Here is a 19,275-nt window from a genome sequence, read left to right as displayed (position 1 = left end):
TACTACCTCTGAGCTTCAGTCGATGGCATTATCGGGCAGGAGTTTACCACTGATGCCTAAATGCAGATCCGGGGGTCCTCAGGCTCGCTCTGCGCATTCGCAACAATTGTTGCTGCGGTAGCCAGACAGCAGCAGCACGGAGAGCCAACACCGGGGATGGTCTCTTCATTTTTTTTTACAAAACATCAACGTTGCATCTCCACAAAATGAAGTTTCCTTACTCATAGATTCACGAGGAGTAAGTATACCGTTCTTTAATCGGGCTCGCCTCGGGGTTTTCCGTCAATGAGAAGCTAAAGTTTGCTATGCAGCTGGCCTGCTCACAACAAGCACAAAGAAGCTCCTTATTTACTGACTCGAGGTAACCTTAACCTGTTCCACGACGTTATTCTCATCTTTTGAGGAGACGGTATACTTTCAGTTCGGCCAGTTTGCTTGCTGAAATATTCCATGTACATTTATTAGGTCGGCACTAATGTTAGCTAACGTTTTAAATTACAACAGATTGAGGCTGGATGGCTAGACAGATGGCTAACGTTACCTAGCTACAAACCGGCTGTCTGAAAGTTAACCTGCCTCATGTATTACTCTGTTATAACTCTGATCCATAACGATTGATACGCCGGTCAATGTAGGCGTTAGCCCCGGACGATGCCATAGATCCACCCGCTGACCCGAGTCTGTGGAAAAGGTCACATTATGTAGTCTTTAATGCAGATTCTCTCCCTTCCTCCTGAGGCTCACACAGTTTAAAGGAGTGACGGAATGTAGCTGAGGACATTTAGAAAATACTGTAGGTCTTCTAGATACATGGACCAAAGTATTTCCATTTCATCCTACTGTATACTCCTACTCAACACTCTATTTGAGATTAAAGTATTTTATACAACAGCCTAACCTATTTAGCAAATTAACATAAGTACAAAACAAGTACATTATCATATATTATTTTTTAAATTAGTTTCACCCTTAACCAGCTGCAACTGCTTTCAAGTTATGAAAACAATCATCAAATAATTATAATCCAGTAACGTATAGTCTAAATCCAATCTGCATAACGGTACGTCTACACAGCAGCGTTAAAAGAATCTTGGAGGTGGGCGTATCTGAAGCTTGAGGATTTTTTGCGAGCAACCAATCACATGAATCTCCCGCCCGCGACATACGAAGCAAAAAAGCCCGAAGTAAACTGGATATAAACTCCCCAAAACAGGCGAAAACCTACCACTGTCTCTGCCACCTCCCTCCATGCCTGGCTCCTCCGGTTTATATCCCGGTAGGTCTGGTCATAAAGCACCGGGTGATTGATTCGCTACCGCTAATTTCTCCTCCATTTTTTGGAATTTGAGGAAATGACCTGCGGTATGTCTCTCCCAGCATACACGCCGTTTGATTGGCTAGAGCTTGAACTGTCAGATTTGCGTACACGGGATTTGATTGGCTGACGCTTCCACCTCAGCCTCAAAAGTTGAACATTGTTCAACTTTGAATCCTCAAAATCCTGAAAATCTCCGCTCGCCTGCCCACAATCCATTTCGGCGAAAAGTGAGGGAAAGTGACGTCACCCCATTCAAAGTGAATGGGCAGAAGCGTTTCAAGATTTTTTTAACGCTGCTGTGTAGACGCACCGTTATACATCATTTTAGTTTTGGAAATATTGTACATCTGTTTTTACTTCTGATACTTTTACGACAGTAAGATTTATCATTACTTTTACTTGCAACAAAGTATTTGTACCCTGCATTATTGCTCATTTGACTTGTCTCTAATATCTGAGATGATGGTGAGAAGGTAGACCCATGTCAGCATGGAAACACTGGCCTTCAGCCAGATGCATTTAGATCACATCGAAGAGCCAAGGGTCTCACTGAATATATGTGCACACACACACACACAGACAGACAGACAGACAGACAGACAGACAGACACCACAAATATCCAAGACGGCAATCCATCTCCCCAGATACACTTATTCTAATAACCTTTAGAGATCTTTAAGTTTGTACCACTGTGACAAATCACTCAAGTCTCTGAACAGTGGAAGTGAACTAATGGTGAATCATAAACTGTCTGTAAATCTGTGATGAATCTGCAAAATGATGTGTAACCAATCAGAAGAAAGCTCTTCCTCTTTTTCAAGTGGCAGGAAGGGGAAATAAAGTCTGCTGTTAGACTGCAACTAACAATTATTTAAGTTTTCAACAATCTGATGGCTATTTTCTTGATTGACGGACTGCTCTGCTGTTGTATAAAATGATTTCACAACAGGGCCATTACCCAATCCATCACTAAGGTCAGAATCAGTTCCCTTACAGCAAATGATTGATGACTGCCACTGGGTATTAGCTAATAGACGTCCCATTGTTAACACGGCCTCTTTGTGTGTCATAGATCTGATGCTAACGTGTCTCAGCTGGTGACTACAGCAACACGCCACTAGAGCTTCAACAATTCATCAGTTACATTATAGAAAAGATCATCCATCTATCATACATTTGAAACAAAAATACCATTGTATTACATACCATAACATTCCCTTGTTCCAGCTTCTTTAATGTTATGGTGTTATGTAGTAATAGATATTACTTTTGTTTGGCTCTGGGACTGTTGGTCCTACAAAACAAACAGTATGAAGACGTCGTTTTTGGTGCTTAGTTAAAACATGTGAATCATTCCTTCGCAATATCTTTGCATTAAAAAAAAAGGTGCATGCCCCTGTTAGCCTACTTAAACTCACATAAATGGCTAACTCCTTCATTATATTGCTGAGTCATCATTCATGAGCAGATCATGCGTGTATCCATCCACAGTTCAGTACCACTGTTGAATACCTGAAGTGTACTTGTTATAGTGATTACTAACGTTTTCCAATGTGTGAAGACTATGCTATAGTGGCGTCTGGACGTGTTTGTGTACGTACTCCACTTTGCTACACTTAAATGTTTTTCAATTCAGGATCCATGTTTCAGTTTTGATCCAGTTCAAGCTTTTTACAAAATAGCCTAAAAACATTTCCAGCAAACTAAATGTGTGTGCTGAAGCTGCAACTAAAGATGATTTTTTATTATTGATTAATCTGCAGATCGTTAATGACTTGATTAATAGTTTAGTCTATAAATGGGAAAATACCCCAGTTTCTCCAAGTCTAAGGCAATGACTTGTATATCATTCCAAAACTCAAATATATTGAGTTTAATATGGAATAAAATAAGGAAAAGCAAGAAATCTCCACATGTGAGTGGTAAGGCTGATCATGTCTGTTTTTTTTAAGTAATCACTCATGATCAACTAATCGTTGCAACTCAAGCGTTTTTTTAAAGTAATACACAAAGCTGGTTGTCTGCCATCATGCTACTCCAATGTGCTGTTGTGTTCAATGGAAGAACATGATGTCAGTTTATTGCAAGCTGCCTTGCAAAAGGTCAAACTGTACTGGATGTGAAAATAGGCGATAGCAATGGCGTATCTATGAAGGTAGATATGGTGCAAAATGCGAGAGTGTGTAAAACCTGATGTGAGCACTTGCAGAAAAGAAATCTGAGCTTGTGTGCATACATTTACACTTGTATAAAATATCCACGTATCTGTGAACCACATTTGAAGTCACAGAAGAAACAAAAAAGTTTTGTAGCTTGTAGAAAAAAAATGAACTTAGTGATAAAATGTTCACTTGCAGAAAAATATATATTTTTTAAATATATTTTCCATTACAACTGCAACTTGGTTATTACAACCTCTCAAATCAGTCATTACAACTTCACGAATCTGCTCTGTGGCAGTATAAATCGACGAATCTGCGGCCTTGACTTTTGCTACACTTCTTGCGATGAATGTGTCGCAAAAGTAATTTTCACCTGTAGATGTGGGGGGAGGGAGGGGGGTTGGAGCGAAGGGGCGGAGCTATCAGAACGACGAGGCTCGGGTCAGTCACACAGTCACAGCCATAGTCAGGTCGAACCGGATGACTGCGGGGCTAACGGTCCGTGTCTTCATGCTTATATCGGACTATTGTGACTCGCCCTGCGGTTAAAACAGACGGTGCATGAATGCGGTTTTGCGGTAAGTGAAATTCGAGTACTTATTTATGTGTTTATGATTTTAATCAGCTACGTAATGAATGTTAAGGCTTGGGTTAGCGTGTAAGCGAGTGGTAGCTACATCTGTGCTAACGATGCTAATCGTAGCCTGCAAGTTAAAACCATAGACTGTATAAAGGTTAAAACGAAATAGACAAGTGTTAAGCGTTAAGTGGATAATACTGTAGAACAAACGGCTTCTGTTTGAGGTTGGTAAAATAAGGTCATCCTTGTAACTTAGAGAGATATTTTATTATGTAGGTAGTAACTGTATGCATCGCTAAGGTTAATTTAAATCCGCTATGCTGAAGTATGTAGACAAGCTAACGTCGAAGTAGTGTATGTGAAATCAACCTCACAATAAGATGTGTGTATATTACAATTATTAATGTCATATTTCAAGATGATTACTTAGATATTACAATATGGATGGTTGAGCTGGAGTTCATTATTGAGCTTACACGTTAACGTCAGTCATCTGAAGAACGAACCCAAATCTTGTTGTTTTTATTAATTGCATTACCAAATTGGTATCAAATAAACAGTAAGCATTGGTAACACAACTTCCAAAGTTACAGTAAAATAAAAAGGACCCTGACTCGGACAATACACAATCCAACATGTTCAACAGAAGAGAATAAGTTATATTGTTTGTAGACATGGTTCTTTACATATATATCTGTTTGTTTAAAGTGTCCAGGTGATGCAGACAGGCTGGACCAGAGAGTGAGAGACAGAACTGGACTCCTCACAGCAGTGAACTTCAGCACAGGTACAAAGACTCTTTTTCATACTGTACAAAGAATCAAGAAAGATATTGGTTTAAATAAATGAAGTATTGACTTTAATACACTGATATACATTCCATTAAACAATACTAAATACTAGATCACCTACACATCAGTGAAGTTGAGGGTTTTTTCCATGCAAAGGGTTACATTTAGATGTTAACAAGCAATATGACTGTCAGCTTTCTAATTTAATGTATTGAAGGCAAAGCTATTTAACACATAGTGAGAACTACTACTATTTATCTCTCAATATTGTCTGTAAAAAACGTGGTAAAAGTTATTCTTTCAGTGAGACAACAGAGCAAGCTTCTACAGTTGCACTAAGTTTTGATAACAGTTCAATATTATTTTGATAATAAAATGTCAATGTTGATGAATTTCATACTGTTCATTCATAATCTGATTGTCTTTGTAGCTCACTGTTGAAATAAAATAACACATTACCATTACAAAATAATTATATCTACAGCCCCTAAACACAAACACACCTCTTTCATAAATAACACACTTGTTCTGCAATAATATGTTTTATGTTTCCTGTAATTTTTGTTAGGAAAGGACATGCCTGAAAGACACGACTCAACATTTTCTCCTTCTCTGAGGGTCAAGAAGAACATCCAAGAGAAAAATTAAAAGCTGATGTTATGAGATTTTAAGAGCAGTACAGGACATTCACTAAGAAACTACTTTTATTGTGAACACATAGTCAGCTGATCGAATGCACCTATTTCCACATCTACACTCCATCAGCTGATTATTTCTATTTGCCTCACTTTATGAGCTTCACAACATGTACCTTGTACCGCAGAGTTTGCAACGTCACAAATAAATGGGGCCAATCTTCAGTCAGATGTGAATGTGTAATCTAACATTTTCAGTAAGAATAATGGACAAAAGGAGTGCAAATACAAATTCAATTTATTGAAATGTGAACCAAAAGTGAATCAAACATGTTTTAAATAAAAAGCACATATGGACAGAAGGTGTAAACCTATTAAATGTATAAGTAAACACATTTAGTCAAATAAAGTGACAGACTAGGCCTGTGCAGTTGGTATTAGCTATGCATGGGCTCCTCCATCAGGTCTGGTCCTCCTCGCTGAGGAAAGATCCTCAGTCCTCTCCGGCCAAACCAACAGACAGGACGTCCATCACACGGAGGTTTCTCCCTGAAGTCTCTGCAGCTCTCTGGACACCACGCTGTCTCAATCTGTCCACACTGAATATGAGAGGGGAAAAATGAAAATAATAAATGCTTTAGACAATAAGAAATATAAAAGTGAACCGTTGAGTTGCTCAGTTTTTTTAGATTGTCAATACTATTACTGTATAACTAATATCCCAGGTTAAGAGGCACCTTCAAATAAAGATTGGTCTTTAAATACATTTTGTCTTTTGAATTGTTTGTCTAAAGTCAAGGATCTAGAACTGGTACTTCTAGTTTTAATGGTACAGTCTGGTTATTATGCTGTTTGGAGGAGGCATCACAGGTAAGAGTACTAACTAGCTACCATCACATGTACCTTAGTTTGACTTAAATGTATTAAACGTATAATTAAGTGATGGCAAAATATAAATAACTAATGTCATGCAAACATTCATATTTGCTTGATTCCAGTGTTGAATTTAGCACAATTGCATACAAACGTCAAGGGATTTTAAGATTCTGAAGTCTTCGTTCTAAATAGAAAATAGCATGGATAATTTACAAAGGCTTTAAAAACACAGCAGGAATTATTTCAGTTATTGCACTGTTAGTGCCAAAGCAGTAGGCTATAATATATTAATTACTGCTGTATAGACTACAACCACTACTTGTTTAGCTAGCATAAATTCAACAAAGCTAGCGTTAGCTGGCTAACTGACGTTATTTTGCCGCTAAACTGCACGATATAAAACGGTGGTCTTCATAGCGGATTTCATCCTCAATCACAATAATAATATTCAAAGTAATACTGGGGAAGTAATGGGCAAAACTTATCGTTGATTGACACGCCATCTCAGCGGACTGGTAGCGACACGGACCGTTAGCCCCGCAGTCATCTGGTTCGACCCTTTATATATACAGTCTATGGTTCGACTTCGACCTGACTGGCTGTGACTGTGTGACTGACCCGAGCCTCGTCGTTGTGATAGCTCCGCCCCTTTGCTCCAACCCCCCTCCCTCCCCCACATCTACAGGTGAAAATTACTTTTGCGACACATTCATCGCAATGTAGCAAAAGTCAAGGCTGCAGATTAGTCGATTTATACTGCCACAGAGCAGATTCGTGAAGTTGTAATGACTGATTTGAGAGGTTGTAATAACCAAGTTGCAGTTGTAATGGAAAATATATTTAAAAAATATATATTTTTCTGCAAGTGAACATTTCATCACTAAGTTCATTTTTTTTCTACAAGCTACAAAACTTTTTTTTTTCTTCTGTGACTTCAAATGTGGTTCACAGATACGTGGATATTTTATACAAGTGTAAATGTATGCACACAAGCTCAGATTTCTTTTCTGCAAGTGCTCACATCAGGTTTTACACGCTCTCGCATTTTGCACCATATCTACCTTCATACGTATCACACCAGCATCAGTGTCTGTGTCTGTCAGCGGCTCACTCTCCCCTCTGTTCCTCCCCAGTATGGTGAGAGAAGGTGTCCCACGCTGCAGTAGTGGAAGAGTGACATGCTGGCCTGTCTGCCAGCATCAGGTGACCCTACCCTCAGAATTCTCTCCCGCACGCAGATGAACACTGGACTTCAGAAATGTAAGTGAGATGTTTCAATTTAAACGTTTGCAATATCATTCAATCATGGCCTTAAAGTAACATGACTTGAAAGTGTGATTACAATTACTGTTATTAATCCCCAAGGGGTCAGTTTTTCACGGTGTTATGTTATCAATAATCACAATTGCCTAAAATTCATAAGAAACATACACTTGCTCAAGGGCACCTTGGCAGTGCCCAGGAGTTGGTCTGGCACCTCTTCAGCTACCAGTCCACACTCCGTATTTGGTCTGATTGGGAATTGTCCTGGCGACTTTTCGGTTCCCAATCCAAGTCCTTAGACTGAGCTACTGCCATCATTACTGTCATCATGAGAGATACCTAAAACCTTTAAGAGGGTATAATGGTTTTTATACAGTGTTAATAATAGAAATCTCACAGTGTAAACAGTATAAAATGTGATGAACAAACTGGTTTGTAGCTGGACGGTGTACAGGATCCAGTCTGCAAAAATAGGAGTTGGAAAACTTCAGTTGAATAAAGTTATTTTTATTTGATGCTAAAATAAGTTAGGCCTTTAATGATGATGCACGTTCCAAGACATGTTCTAGTTAAGATGTAGTTAATGACTACATCGCAAACATAGAGTACAAATGGTCACATACTATTTCCAAGCTGCCAACATGTTGTTATGTATTTCTGTATGGCTGACCTTTGACTGACGCATTGCAGGGGAAACTACACAGAAGATGAGATCTGCCAGCTATCCAACCCCAGCAGAGTTGGATGCCTATGCTAAGAAAGTTGCCAACAACCCACTATCCATCCAGATCTTCCCCAACAGTGTCAAAGTACCTCAAAGGAAGCACATTCGCCGTACAGTCAACGGGCTCGACACGTCGTCCAGCCAGCGCCACAGTCCCTACCCCTCTCAGGTCAGCTCCAGTCGGGGTCTGCTGGCTGTCCTGCGTGCGCCCGCCAAAGGCGTCATCAAAGAGTCGGACGGCAGCCGCGCCCGACAGCTTCACAAAGTCGTCATGGACCCTCACAGCGGGCCGTACGCCACTCAAAGCACTTTAAATCTTCCTCAGCCTGCTCCTCACCTACAGGGTCAGTCTCAGCCTCAGCCTGCTCCTCACCTACAGGGTCAGTCTCAGCCTCAGCCTGCTCCTCACCTACAGGGTCAGTCTCAGCCTCAGCCTGCTCCTCACCTACAGGGTCAGTCTCAGCCTGCTCCTCATCTACAGGGTCAGTCTCAGCCTGCAGCCCAGAAGCAGGGCATGGTTCACCCGCAGGCGCTTCAGCAAAACATGGCTCATCCAATGACTTTACAGCAGCCTCAAACGATGCCTCACCCACAGGCTTTACAGCAGAGGAGCATGGCTCATTCACAAGCTATGCAGCGTCAGCAGAGTTTGTCCCAGGTTCAGCCTTCACAGCAAAGGTTGGCTCATCCCCCAGGCCTCCAGAGGCAGCAGAGTGCACCTCACACCCAGGCCCTGCAGCAGAGTGCGCTTCACACCCAGGCCCTCCAGCAGCAGCAGCCGCAGCAGAGTGCACCTCGGGCCCAGGCCCTGCAGCAGCAGCAGAGTGCGCCTCACACCCAGGCCTTGCAGCAGCAGCAGAGTGCGCCTCACACCCAGGCCCAGCAGCAGCAGCCGCAGCAGAGTGCGCCTCACACCCAGGCCCTCCAGCAGCAGCCGCAGCAGAGTGCGCCTCGGGCCCAGCAGCAGCAGCAGCAGAGTGCGCCTCGGGCCCAGCAGCAGCCGCAGCAGAGTGCGCCTCACACCCAGGCCCTCCAGCAGCAGCCGCAGCAGAGTGCGCCTCGGGCCCAGCAGCAGCCGCAGCAGAGTGCGCCTCACACCCAGGCCCTCCAGCAGCAGCCGCAGCAGAGTGCGCCTCGGGCCCAGCAGCAGCAGCAGCAGTGTGCGCCTCGGGCCCAGGCCCTGCAGCAGCAGCAGAGTGCGCCTCACACCCAGGCCCTGCAGCAGCAGCCGCAGCAGAGTGCGCCTCACACCCAGGCCCTGCAGCAGCAGCAGAGTGCGCCTCACACCCAGGCCTTGCAGCAGCAGCAGAGTGCGCCTCACACCCAGGCCCTGCAGCAGCAGCAGAGTGCGCCTCACACCCAGGCCCTGCAGCAGCAGCAGAGTGCGCCTCACACCCAGGCCCTCCAGCAGCAGCAGCAGCAGAGTGCGCCTCGGGCCCAGCAGCAGCAGCAGCAGCAGCAGCAGCAGCAGCAGCAGCAGCAGCAGCAGCAGAGTGCGCCTCACACCCAGGCCCTGCAGCAGCAGCAGAGTGCGCCTCACACCCAGGCCTTGCAGCAGCAGCAGAGTGCGCCTCACACCAAGGCCCTGCAGCACCAGAACCAGAACCAGAACCAGTCTGCTCCACCTGCCGCTCAGCAGCAGCATCTTTCTCATCTGCAGACACTGAAGCATCCGACGGCTCCTCCGCAAGCTTTACTTTCACAACACTCACTGACTCAGGACCTGCGCCACATGTCTGATGGGGCTCACCTTCCCAGCCTGCAGCACACCCAGGGGCTGGTTGGCTCACAGCCCCTTCCCCAGGCACAGGGTACAGGAACTCCTACCATGCCTAATAGCCTCCAGCAGCCCCCACCAGGGGCATACGGGCCCCGGAAGCTCCCTGACGCAGATGCCCCACCAAATGTAACTGTATCTACCTCCACCATCCCACTGTCGATGGCATCCAGCCTGCATCAGAACCGGCCCAGTGACCTGAGCAGCATTGTGCAACAAATCAACCAGTTGTGCCAGGCACGGGCGGGTATGGGCGCCACCTCAGTCTGTGAGGGCCAGATCGCAAACCCTAGCCCCATCAGCCGCAACCTGCTGATCAACGCCAGCTCCAGGGTGTCCTGTCACCACCCGGGGCTGGGCTCTGGGCCTAGCTGCCACATGATGGGACCCCTGGACAAAGCTACAGCTCACACTCCCAATGCTGCGCTGCATTCACAGCCCAATACATCTGCCTTTCATGCAGACCCAGAGAGGCTCCAGCTGCAGCAGCAGCACCATCATCTCCATCAGCAGAAACAGCAGCAGCAGCAGCAGCAGCAGTTACAGCAGCACCAACACCTACAACAGCAGCTGCAGATGCAGCAGCAGCAGCAGCAGCAGCGCTCCTGGGCGCAGCATCAGATGGCTCACATGCAGCAGCCCCCTGAGGGGGCCCATCCCTGCAAGAACCCAAGGATGGAGCCTCCCACTGAGTGTGCTTTCCCGTCTCGAAACCTAAATTATTCCCACAAGCTCCCCAACACTGCACAGTCCTTTCCTTTAAAACACCCTGCAGAAAAACTCCCACCCTCCTCCCCCGTTAACTGCCCTGTGGGGTCTATGCCTTACATTAATGACCACTACATGCAGCCGCAGTGGGGCAGCATGCCAGCCACAGCAGGTCACAATGGATCAGGCCCTCAGGACCTCCCAGTGTCTTTCCAGGGAGGGCAGGCTGCTGCCTCCACAGACCGCATCCCAGGGGCCAAGTACAGGCCAGGGAAGGAGGGGCCCCCTGCTCAGTCCAAGTTGATGCAGAATGTGGATTTCTTAGGAGGAGAGTTCCAGATGCCCAGCTTTCAGGAGCAGAACATGGAGCATGTGCTGGAGAAGATGCACAGGTCAGCCATGAGCCAGGTTCAGGAGCCCAACAATGGTGGGGGTGTTCACGCTCATCACCCAGGCTATCGCTAGAGCGTGCTCCGATCCCCGCTTGGTGTGTTTGGGTTTTTCTCAACAGCTATTTTCAGCTTCTGTGGTTTATTCTTTAAGATCTTGCAAGTGATCAATTAAATGTGAAGCTTCAGAGCTTGATTAGACTCACCAGGTTGTGATCTCTCACAACATACTCAGGTCTTAAGCCATGTCGTACCTTTGTTGCAGATGATGGGTTTTTGAGATTGTCGTCCACTGTTGAGTAGATTTCCTATTTTCATCACTGGCATGGATGTGCTGCTCTTTGTTCCTGTATATATGGTGTTTTTAAAATATTGATTTGCAGCTGAGAATATGCTTGCCATGATTGTCACAGTGCTTTAGGTTGACTTTTTTTTTAAGCATTTGTGGCCTTAAAACTGCCCAAAGGCAAGATTTAGGATGTCCATGTGTAATGTTTTTATTTGCAATTATTTATCCTCGTAACTGGTTTGTGATCCATTTTAAACAAGAAGGTTACATGTATATGCAATTAATGAGACTGTTGATAGGATTTTTCTCCCATGGTTGAGGTGTACACCTGCTTCTATCAGGAATACAACAAGGCTTCTAAACTGCACTGATTGGTTCAGGTAGTTGTTGTTCCATCGCTGATCAGTGTGCGGAAATGACTAACTATCACTGTTAAAGAGAATCAAAAATATAGATTTGTTCTCCTTACCTGTAGTGGTATTCATCATGTAGAATGTTAAGGGACAGCCAATGGGTGTGAGCCTCATCCACATGTAGCCGCATGCTTCCCTATGCGCTGTGATACTGTTGGTTGATGGACCAAGTTCCAACTAGTTCCATTAGCCACAAACACCAAAACAATCCAGATTAATTCATACTAAAGTGATGAGGAAAATATATTTTTGATTCTTTGGTGAACTTTACCCCATTTCAAACTGAATTAAATGTAAAATAAAACAGTCAGCACTAGCAAAAACGGTAACGTTCTCTAATGAGTTTCTCAAGTTGCTAGTGGTTTCTCTTGCATTTGGAAAGTCTAAAGTGCCCTCTTGTGTGTAATCATTTGAGAACTGATTATGAAGTAGTTATTTGATTAGTTTGTTGTTTCTTTAGATGGTCCTACTTGAACTGTAGAAATTACTTTTCAAATGTTATGCCTAACATTTGGCAAAAGGAGCAGAACCACCATTAGCCCTATTTGTCTTTAGCTAATGTGAAACCCAACGGCATCCCATTTAATGTTAAAATGGTGTGTGTATGTCAGTGTGTGAACGTTAATTGATCACTTGCAAGCATGCAAGTACTTCAAATTCTGCAACACATTTCCTCACCACTTTGCTACTGTAACACAAGTGAACTGATGTGGGGGGGACATTATCTGTGTGGCTTGTGGGGGGCTGTTCATCTACTAATCACTGGCCCCACCCCGTGTTGTATCTGCTACCTATAAAGGAAAAAAAGTGTAACATTTAATGCAGGTTATGTGTTGCTAGATGTGTCTAGCATGAACCAATGGACCCATGTCCTCCAGTCCCCGGCTGGTCTGATGTTGTCCGGGCTAACGTCGCTCTGCTAGCCTCAAGCCTTCTGGAAAAGCCTTAAATGTCACAGTAGTTCTTCTCTTCTTTATACAAACCTTAACTGACTTCCTTTGCCAGGATCACAACTTAGTTATGGCTTTATTATGGAATCCTATTTCCGCCAGTAAAAGGAAAATCTAAAATTAGCCTTGTCATGAGAATATTTTGACTATATTTTCCATCACAGACTTATGTCCACTACCTATCTTTTTGTTGTTTGGTTATTTTGAGAACGTTTCTTAGGATCATTTTCCTTTATCACATTGGCAGAAATTGGCTTCCATACATCATTGTAAGAATGAGTAAATATTAGTTTCTGAGCGTTGGTTCATTTGAAATCAGTACTGTCGGATCATTGGGCAGTGTTCATATGATTAGGCTATGGCCTTGATTTGAATTATTACGGTAATAATGCTACTCATATGTGTTGGTAGATTACCCATCCTACTGTCTGAAATGTTGCCTATCAAGGATTTAAGATGATATAATAGCATTTAGCAGAGTTAATGGTTTGTAGAACAGGGCTGTAGCAGTTACTTTAAAGTATTTGGACTGTTTTAGTTGTTGTTGTTAATAAATATCCTGATATAGTTTAATTTATTGTTTTTTGGTCCACTGCATCCTGAAGCCATAGGTGTTTCCACATTAGGTGCCACATGTTGATGCAGACAGTGTGAACTGATGTGTCTGCGCTCTGTGGCAAATAAGGGGTTTGCATCCACGCTTTAATCTGTAGTCTTTCACACCGCAGAGTCTTTTATCCTCTGCACCGTTGGCAGGATACAGTACAGGTCAAAAGGGAGAAGAGATGGCGCGATGATCCGTGATCTCCAGAGCTGAGATGCAGACTGTAGCCTTTCTGGATTTTGGTCGACATACTTGTTTTTTTGTTTTTGTTTCCCGGCTTTCATTTTTGATGTGCCTGCCACTTAAAGCTGCTATTGACTTTAATCTTAACACACACTAGTATGATTTGTGTGTGCGTGTGAATGAATAGTAATTGATGTATGGGCTGTATTTGTGACAATAAGTTCCTATTTATGGGAAGGGTCAACTCAAATGCTGGTACTTTTTGCTAGTGTTTATTCTTTATTTTAAATGTATAATAACTGACCAGAGTAGCTTTCATCAGTTTGACCCATCTGTTGGGGTTTCTAATGGGATGGTTTGGATGGTTTTAAGAAGAGTTGTATATGGTATTCATGTGTATTACTACCTACAGTAGATGTTGTTCAGCACCCCCCAGTTTGGGGAAAATACAGGAGTACCAGCTCAGAAGCAGAGCAGTGTACTGCTGTAGAGGGGGGCAGCAACATGTATTTAAGCCCCTAAAGAAAGGACATTCTAAAAAAAGAATGCATTGGAATACTTTATAAAGAATACTTCCTGCTGTACCTTGCCTTCAAACGCCCGTCAGACTGAAGCCCTTATTAATGCCCTCTTCAATGCCACCAGACTCCTGTGATACAACAGATTTGACCCTGAACACAAGAGCTGCTGGTGTACCGCTCAATCGGTTAGTTTGTTTGTTATATTGTTGTTTTACAGTTTAGTTTGGAATAACCAAAGCCACACAATAACACACAAACTAACTGATCGATGCAGCGGGAGACCAGCATTAGGGAACTACAGACTATGAAAAAGTACCTGACATGACCCCACCTGAAACATCCAAACTATCCTTGTAACTTTAAATCAACACTAAACATTAGACAGTGCTGCCCTGTTTATTTCTGACCCGCCTGGTCACAGCCCGACACCGTCAGGTTCTACAGTTTCATATGAAGTGCCTCCACTGGGCGTAGTATGGAGAAGTGTGTGAATGGGTGCGTGTGTCTGTATGTTAAGCTTGGGTACTTGCACACAGGCGTGCACACTGACTAACGTGCACAAAGTTAATCTCTGATGGGGGACCAAGCTACTTAGGGTAACTACTGATACTGTGTGATGGACTGAAGTCCTGAAGTGTGCCACGAGTCCCAGAGGCTGTCGGGACTGTGAACTGTTGCTGCTGACTCACTGACCAAAGTGACAGAGCGTCCCTCTCTGGACCACCGGCCTCCAGCTGGGTTGGGAACTTATGTTCTAACAGTAATAAGCAAAACCCTGGTGACAAAGGAGAGCTGCAGCCCTCCTTTGGACGGTTAAAGAAAACCTTGTGAAGTAAAGTGTAAAGATGTGAACGGAATAAACATTTTTTAGAGTGAGTTGTTTCTGCCTGCACCTTACAGCCCACAAAGCAAGATTCAGATGTTTCCCTTGAACCTTTGATCTTTGGATCCATTTCACAATGTAATCCTCCAGCAGAGACGTGCTCACAGTGCATGTCAGTACTGGAGGAGTCAGCTCATCCTGTTAGCTGACTGATGGCAATATTTATTGGGCTGCGGGTATCAAACAACTCTCTAGATTTGTTTTACTCCCATTAGTATGGCTGTCTTTGATCTCAAAGATGTGTCATGTTGTGAACGGTGGTGGAGGGGGGCTTACTTTCTCTACTTTGTGAAAATGTGATTTTCCAGTTTTGCCTAACCTTCAGGAATAAAATGTCTTGCACAAACATTCCCCCTAACCAAAATAAAGTTTGCAAACACAAAGCTTTTATGAGTGACTGTCTTTATGCACATATACATATGGTTTTTGATCATTCAAGTCAATATCAAAGTATACATTTATTAGTTAACTCTTTTATCAAATACATTAAAACAATCCACAGCCATGACCTACCTACAAACTACCATTGAAAACAGCCCCTGTGTTTATAGAGGTGTAGTTATAGCTGGGATCATCTGTAGTTTATGTTTCTCAACCGTACAAACTATTATTCTTTCTCTGGCTACAAAGAAATGCTCAGAAGTACATGGATATATGAGTGTTCAGAATGGTAGCCCTGGTTGAAAGGATCTGGAGGTGATGCTCGGCTGCGGGTGGCGCCGTCTGCCACGCAGCCTCTCCAGGAGCGGACTGAGGTTCCACCGGTTCCCTGAAACAACATGGTTCCTCAGAACTGGTGACATCTTAGCAGTACAAACAACGAATACAAGTTGTGTGTAGGGTCTTACCAGGGGTCTGCTCGGGGGGCTGTGGCTTCATCATCCTGTCCCCAGGGTCTTCCTCCTGGATATGACCAACATCTGTCCTCCACTGTCTCCAATTCATTTCTTCCACCCTAAAGTCAAAGAAAACTCCATCATCACAAATGACTATCTTCATAAACTGATGATACGTTTCACCCAAGTTCCAGAATGAAACTGGAACATTTCCCATTGATTGTAGTCTCTGTTCAAACTTGAACTCATATTTTCCAAATAAATGCTCCCTATCAGGAATATGCGTTCACATGAAATCTGTTAATTGGATTCATTTAGCTGCACAGTTTTTCTGTGAAGTTTGAAACTATTTTTCTTTGTCAGAGAGTGCCTTTATTGGAGCTATAGTGTTTAAAGGGGAGATAGAAGCGATGGCCTCGGACGTCCAGGTGCCTGGCAGCGACACTATGGGATGCCAGCTCTAACAACTGAGACACCTGACGTGTGTGCACACTGCACAGCACAGAAACATGGAATCATCCACATCTACACACTACAAGGTAAATGAGCAGTGGTGTAAAGTAACTAGGCACATGTACTCAAGTACTGTACTTCAGTACACATTTGAGATATACCTGTACTTTACTTGAGTATTTAAATGTTTTACTTTGTACTTCTACTCCATTACAGTTCAGAGGTAAATCAAGTACTTTTACTCCACTACATGCATGTATTTAATACCTTTAGTTAGTGCGAATGCTGTGCAACATCATGGGAAACCTTCAACTTTTTCAAAATATTTTATACCTTTTGAAATATTCAGCTTTTTAAACTCTTTTTTTAACATGTAACTCAATGGGAGGAGCCTTCAAATCCTCTTTTACCTACACCGTGCACCAAATGCTACTCCTTCCACATACTTTCAGCTAGAGACTTCATTCCAACTTTCAAATGATCACAAGACCTTCAGCTATAAAACATTTTCTTCAGATTTTTCACATCTTTTACACTTTTTGAGATATTTAACTTCGTTTTGAGCTTGGTAAAGAGGCCTTCTTCAGATTTTAACATTAGTGTGTATTGCGCAGCTCGTTAAGGCTTAGAGTGCGTGATGTCACAGCTAGAGCGGGGGACAGCTTGAAATTCGCCTTACATTTTTATTTTTAAACTGCCATAATTCCCAAACCCTACACTCAACATAATTTTATGCTTGAATTGTAGGAAAACCTCTCTTACGTTGAAAAATTAAGCAAAACAATTAAACAAAATGCCTCTTGAGGGCATGAAGTGACAAAAACTTTCAACATGTCTCCATTAAGGCCCATTGTAAATTCAGCCTGATCTATCCTCAGAGCAGCAGCTGCTCACCTTTAGTAAATCTGCCAAAAATGCCACATTATTGACCCGAAAGTACACAAAAAGCAGACTCAGACGCTCATGCTTCACGCGTTGACATTTTACCGAAAGCAGTTAGAAATGTAAGAGGTTTATTTCTCATTCAGAACAATGTAAAGGCTCTCTTTTCACAGCACATCTCCATGGAAACCTTTGATCTCTGGGCTCAGTACACAGGTGTTTGATAACGTCGTCACCATGGTAACCTTTGATCTCTGGGCTTACACACACAGGTTTTTGATTACATTACATTACATGTCACTTTTTAGACGCTTTTATCCAAAGCGACTTACATACTCAATACTGTGGGCAATCCCCACAGGAGCAATTTTGGGGTGAAGTGTCTTGCCCAGGGACACAATGACATGCTGACTGCAGTGGGGTATGAACCTGCATCACACGCCTCCCTATGATAACGTTGTCACCTCAAACACTAACAAACAGACTGGAGTTTAAAGACTGTCTCAGCCTATTATTTTCTGTCTGATGGAGACTTCATACTGACTTCAACATGTTCCACCTATTTTATACATTATTCGCAACGTTTGGTTTTAGTTCAAATGTTTGCAGTTAAAATATTCTGATGCTTTTCAAAGCGTTTTTACTTTCTTTTCTCTTCTTAATACACATTCATTCACTACTACTTACATCTGATATGTAACTCCTTCAGCCTACTTTCAGCTGCAGAAACTATTCAACTATTACATTATTTAGCTATTTCAGGACATTGAGGCTATACATCTTGTTGTTTATACCTTTTTTAAACCTTTTCTTTTAAATATTAAGCTTCTTCACTATTTGTCCTACTCTTCCAGTTTAACAGTTCACTTTCAAGTTTTCAACAAAGTCATTGCAATGCATTTGAGCTGTAACAATTTTGATTCAAATCATTTCCCTTTTCTGCATTTCTTCGCTAAGTTCAGCAACACACTGGTTTCTGTAGCTAAAAGCAGCTACAGAGACCATTCAGCTAATAACATATTCAGCTTTTCTGCATTTTCAGCTAAATTCAGCAACAAATGTTCACAGTTTACAGCATTTGCACACATTTTCAGCAGGAAATGCAGTTACTTTACAGATCTGGATGAATGATGTGAAATCTAATCAAGTGTTAAATCAGACTTTAGTTCCACCTGGAGTAAATTCACAAGCTACCCTGCAGTATACAAAGTCATTCAAACTAGCTCCACCTTTACCAGCTTTGAGAACACTTTCATGATCAATCATTATGTAGCAGGGTGAGAGTCCTAATCCCTTGTAAAGCATATTCTCCTCGTTTGGCTCTTGTGAGCATATCACCACCAGGGGGCACCCTATGAAAGGGCAGAGGTTTCTAGCTGGCTGTCTCTTGTTTGTTGGTACACAGACCTGCCCCACTTGCGTGTTTGCTTCCGCCACCGGTGCAGGTATGTTGTAGTTGCATTGCTCGCTTCAGGAAAGGTTCTGCCTGCGTATTGATACTTAGCCCTAGTGATGGCAAAATGAAGCTTTGAATGAAGCATCGAACCACTTGGACAATTGTGTCGGAAATAGGTTCATTTCTCGAAGCTTCAGTTACAGCGACCTCTCCTGGCGAAGTGCAAGGCTGCAGTGGGTTTAACGTATCTTTGCCTTGAAAAATATTCGATGCACACACACACTAAGACTGAATATCATGTTCTATTTGCAATTAAAGATTGATAATTGTGTGTATTGGGTTATTGAGAAGAGACTAGAGAGTGCTGGAATTATTTTTGGGCGGAGAGGGCCATCAGTTATTAAAGTATTAAAGTTGAAAAGCAATGATTCAAAGTTCAACCATTCCAGGCTTTGAACCAGCTGCACGGAGGACATCGCTGCATTCGGGCCGCCGGCCCTATCCACTGGGCTATCTATTCCTCAAACTATTGAACTGTTTTTATATTACTCATAATTGTCTTTTTGTTCACAACTTCTTCACATTTCGAAGTGTTTCCCGAGCCACAACGACCTATCTTTCTTCCTGGCTTGCTCTATAAT

At 43.0% G+C, this 19,275-nt stretch overlaps 2 protein-coding genes across 2 annotated transcripts in view; one reads left to right on the top strand and one right to left on the bottom strand.

The window, feature by feature from the left end:
- Window positions 1-110: 110 nt before the first annotated feature.
- On the top strand, window positions 111-15,451 carry LOC117484308 (protein FAM222B-like). Its single transcript, XM_034132784.1, has 4 exons — window positions 111-238; window positions 7,497-7,623; window positions 8,317-9,080; window positions 9,933-15,451. The coding sequence occupies exons 2-4, from the start codon at window positions 7,542-7,544 to the stop codon at window positions 11,298-11,300; spliced, it is 2,214 nt and encodes a 737-aa protein (XP_033988675.1). The 5' UTR covers window positions 111-238; window positions 7,497-7,541; the 3' UTR covers window positions 11,301-15,451.
- A 61-nt stretch (window positions 15,452-15,512) lies between these two features.
- LOC117484307 (transient receptor potential cation channel subfamily V member 1-like) overlaps window positions 15,513-19,275 on the bottom strand; it is a 50,820-nt gene continuing 47,057 nt past the window's right edge. Inside the window, exons 14-15 of the mRNA XM_034132783.1 lie at window positions 15,916-16,022; window positions 15,513-15,836 (exon numbers count right to left, since the gene is read on the bottom strand). Coding sequence (XP_033988674.1) covers window positions 15,730-15,836; window positions 15,916-16,022 — 214 coding nt within the window. The 3' untranslated portion in view covers window positions 15,513-15,729. The remainder of the gene's footprint in view (window positions 15,837-15,915; window positions 16,023-19,275) is intronic.

Source organism: Trematomus bernacchii, unplaced genomic scaffold (assembly GCF_902827165.1).
Source record: "Trematomus bernacchii unplaced genomic scaffold, fTreBer1.1, whole genome shotgun sequence".
In the NCBI taxonomy this organism is placed as follows: Eukaryota; Metazoa; Chordata; class Actinopteri; order Perciformes; family Nototheniidae; genus Trematomus; species Trematomus bernacchii.
The sequence above is the reverse complement of the archived record's forward strand: the minus strand, read 5'-3'. Positions and strand labels throughout refer to the sequence as shown.

Bases quoted from the DNA above. Each gene is read 5' to 3' on its own strand.
- LOC117484308 (XM_034132784.1), top strand. From the start codon at position 7,542: ATGCTGGCCTGTCTGCCAGCATCAGGTGACCCTACCCTCAGAATTCTC. The intron at 7,624-8,316 runs GTAAGTGAGATG...GACGCATTGCAG, and splicing joins GAACACTGGACTTCAGAAAT to GGGAAACTACACAGAAGATG. The intron at 9,081-9,932 runs GCCCTGCAGCAG...CCTCACACCAAG, and splicing joins AGAGTGCACCTCACACCCAG to GCCCTGCAGCACCAGAACCA.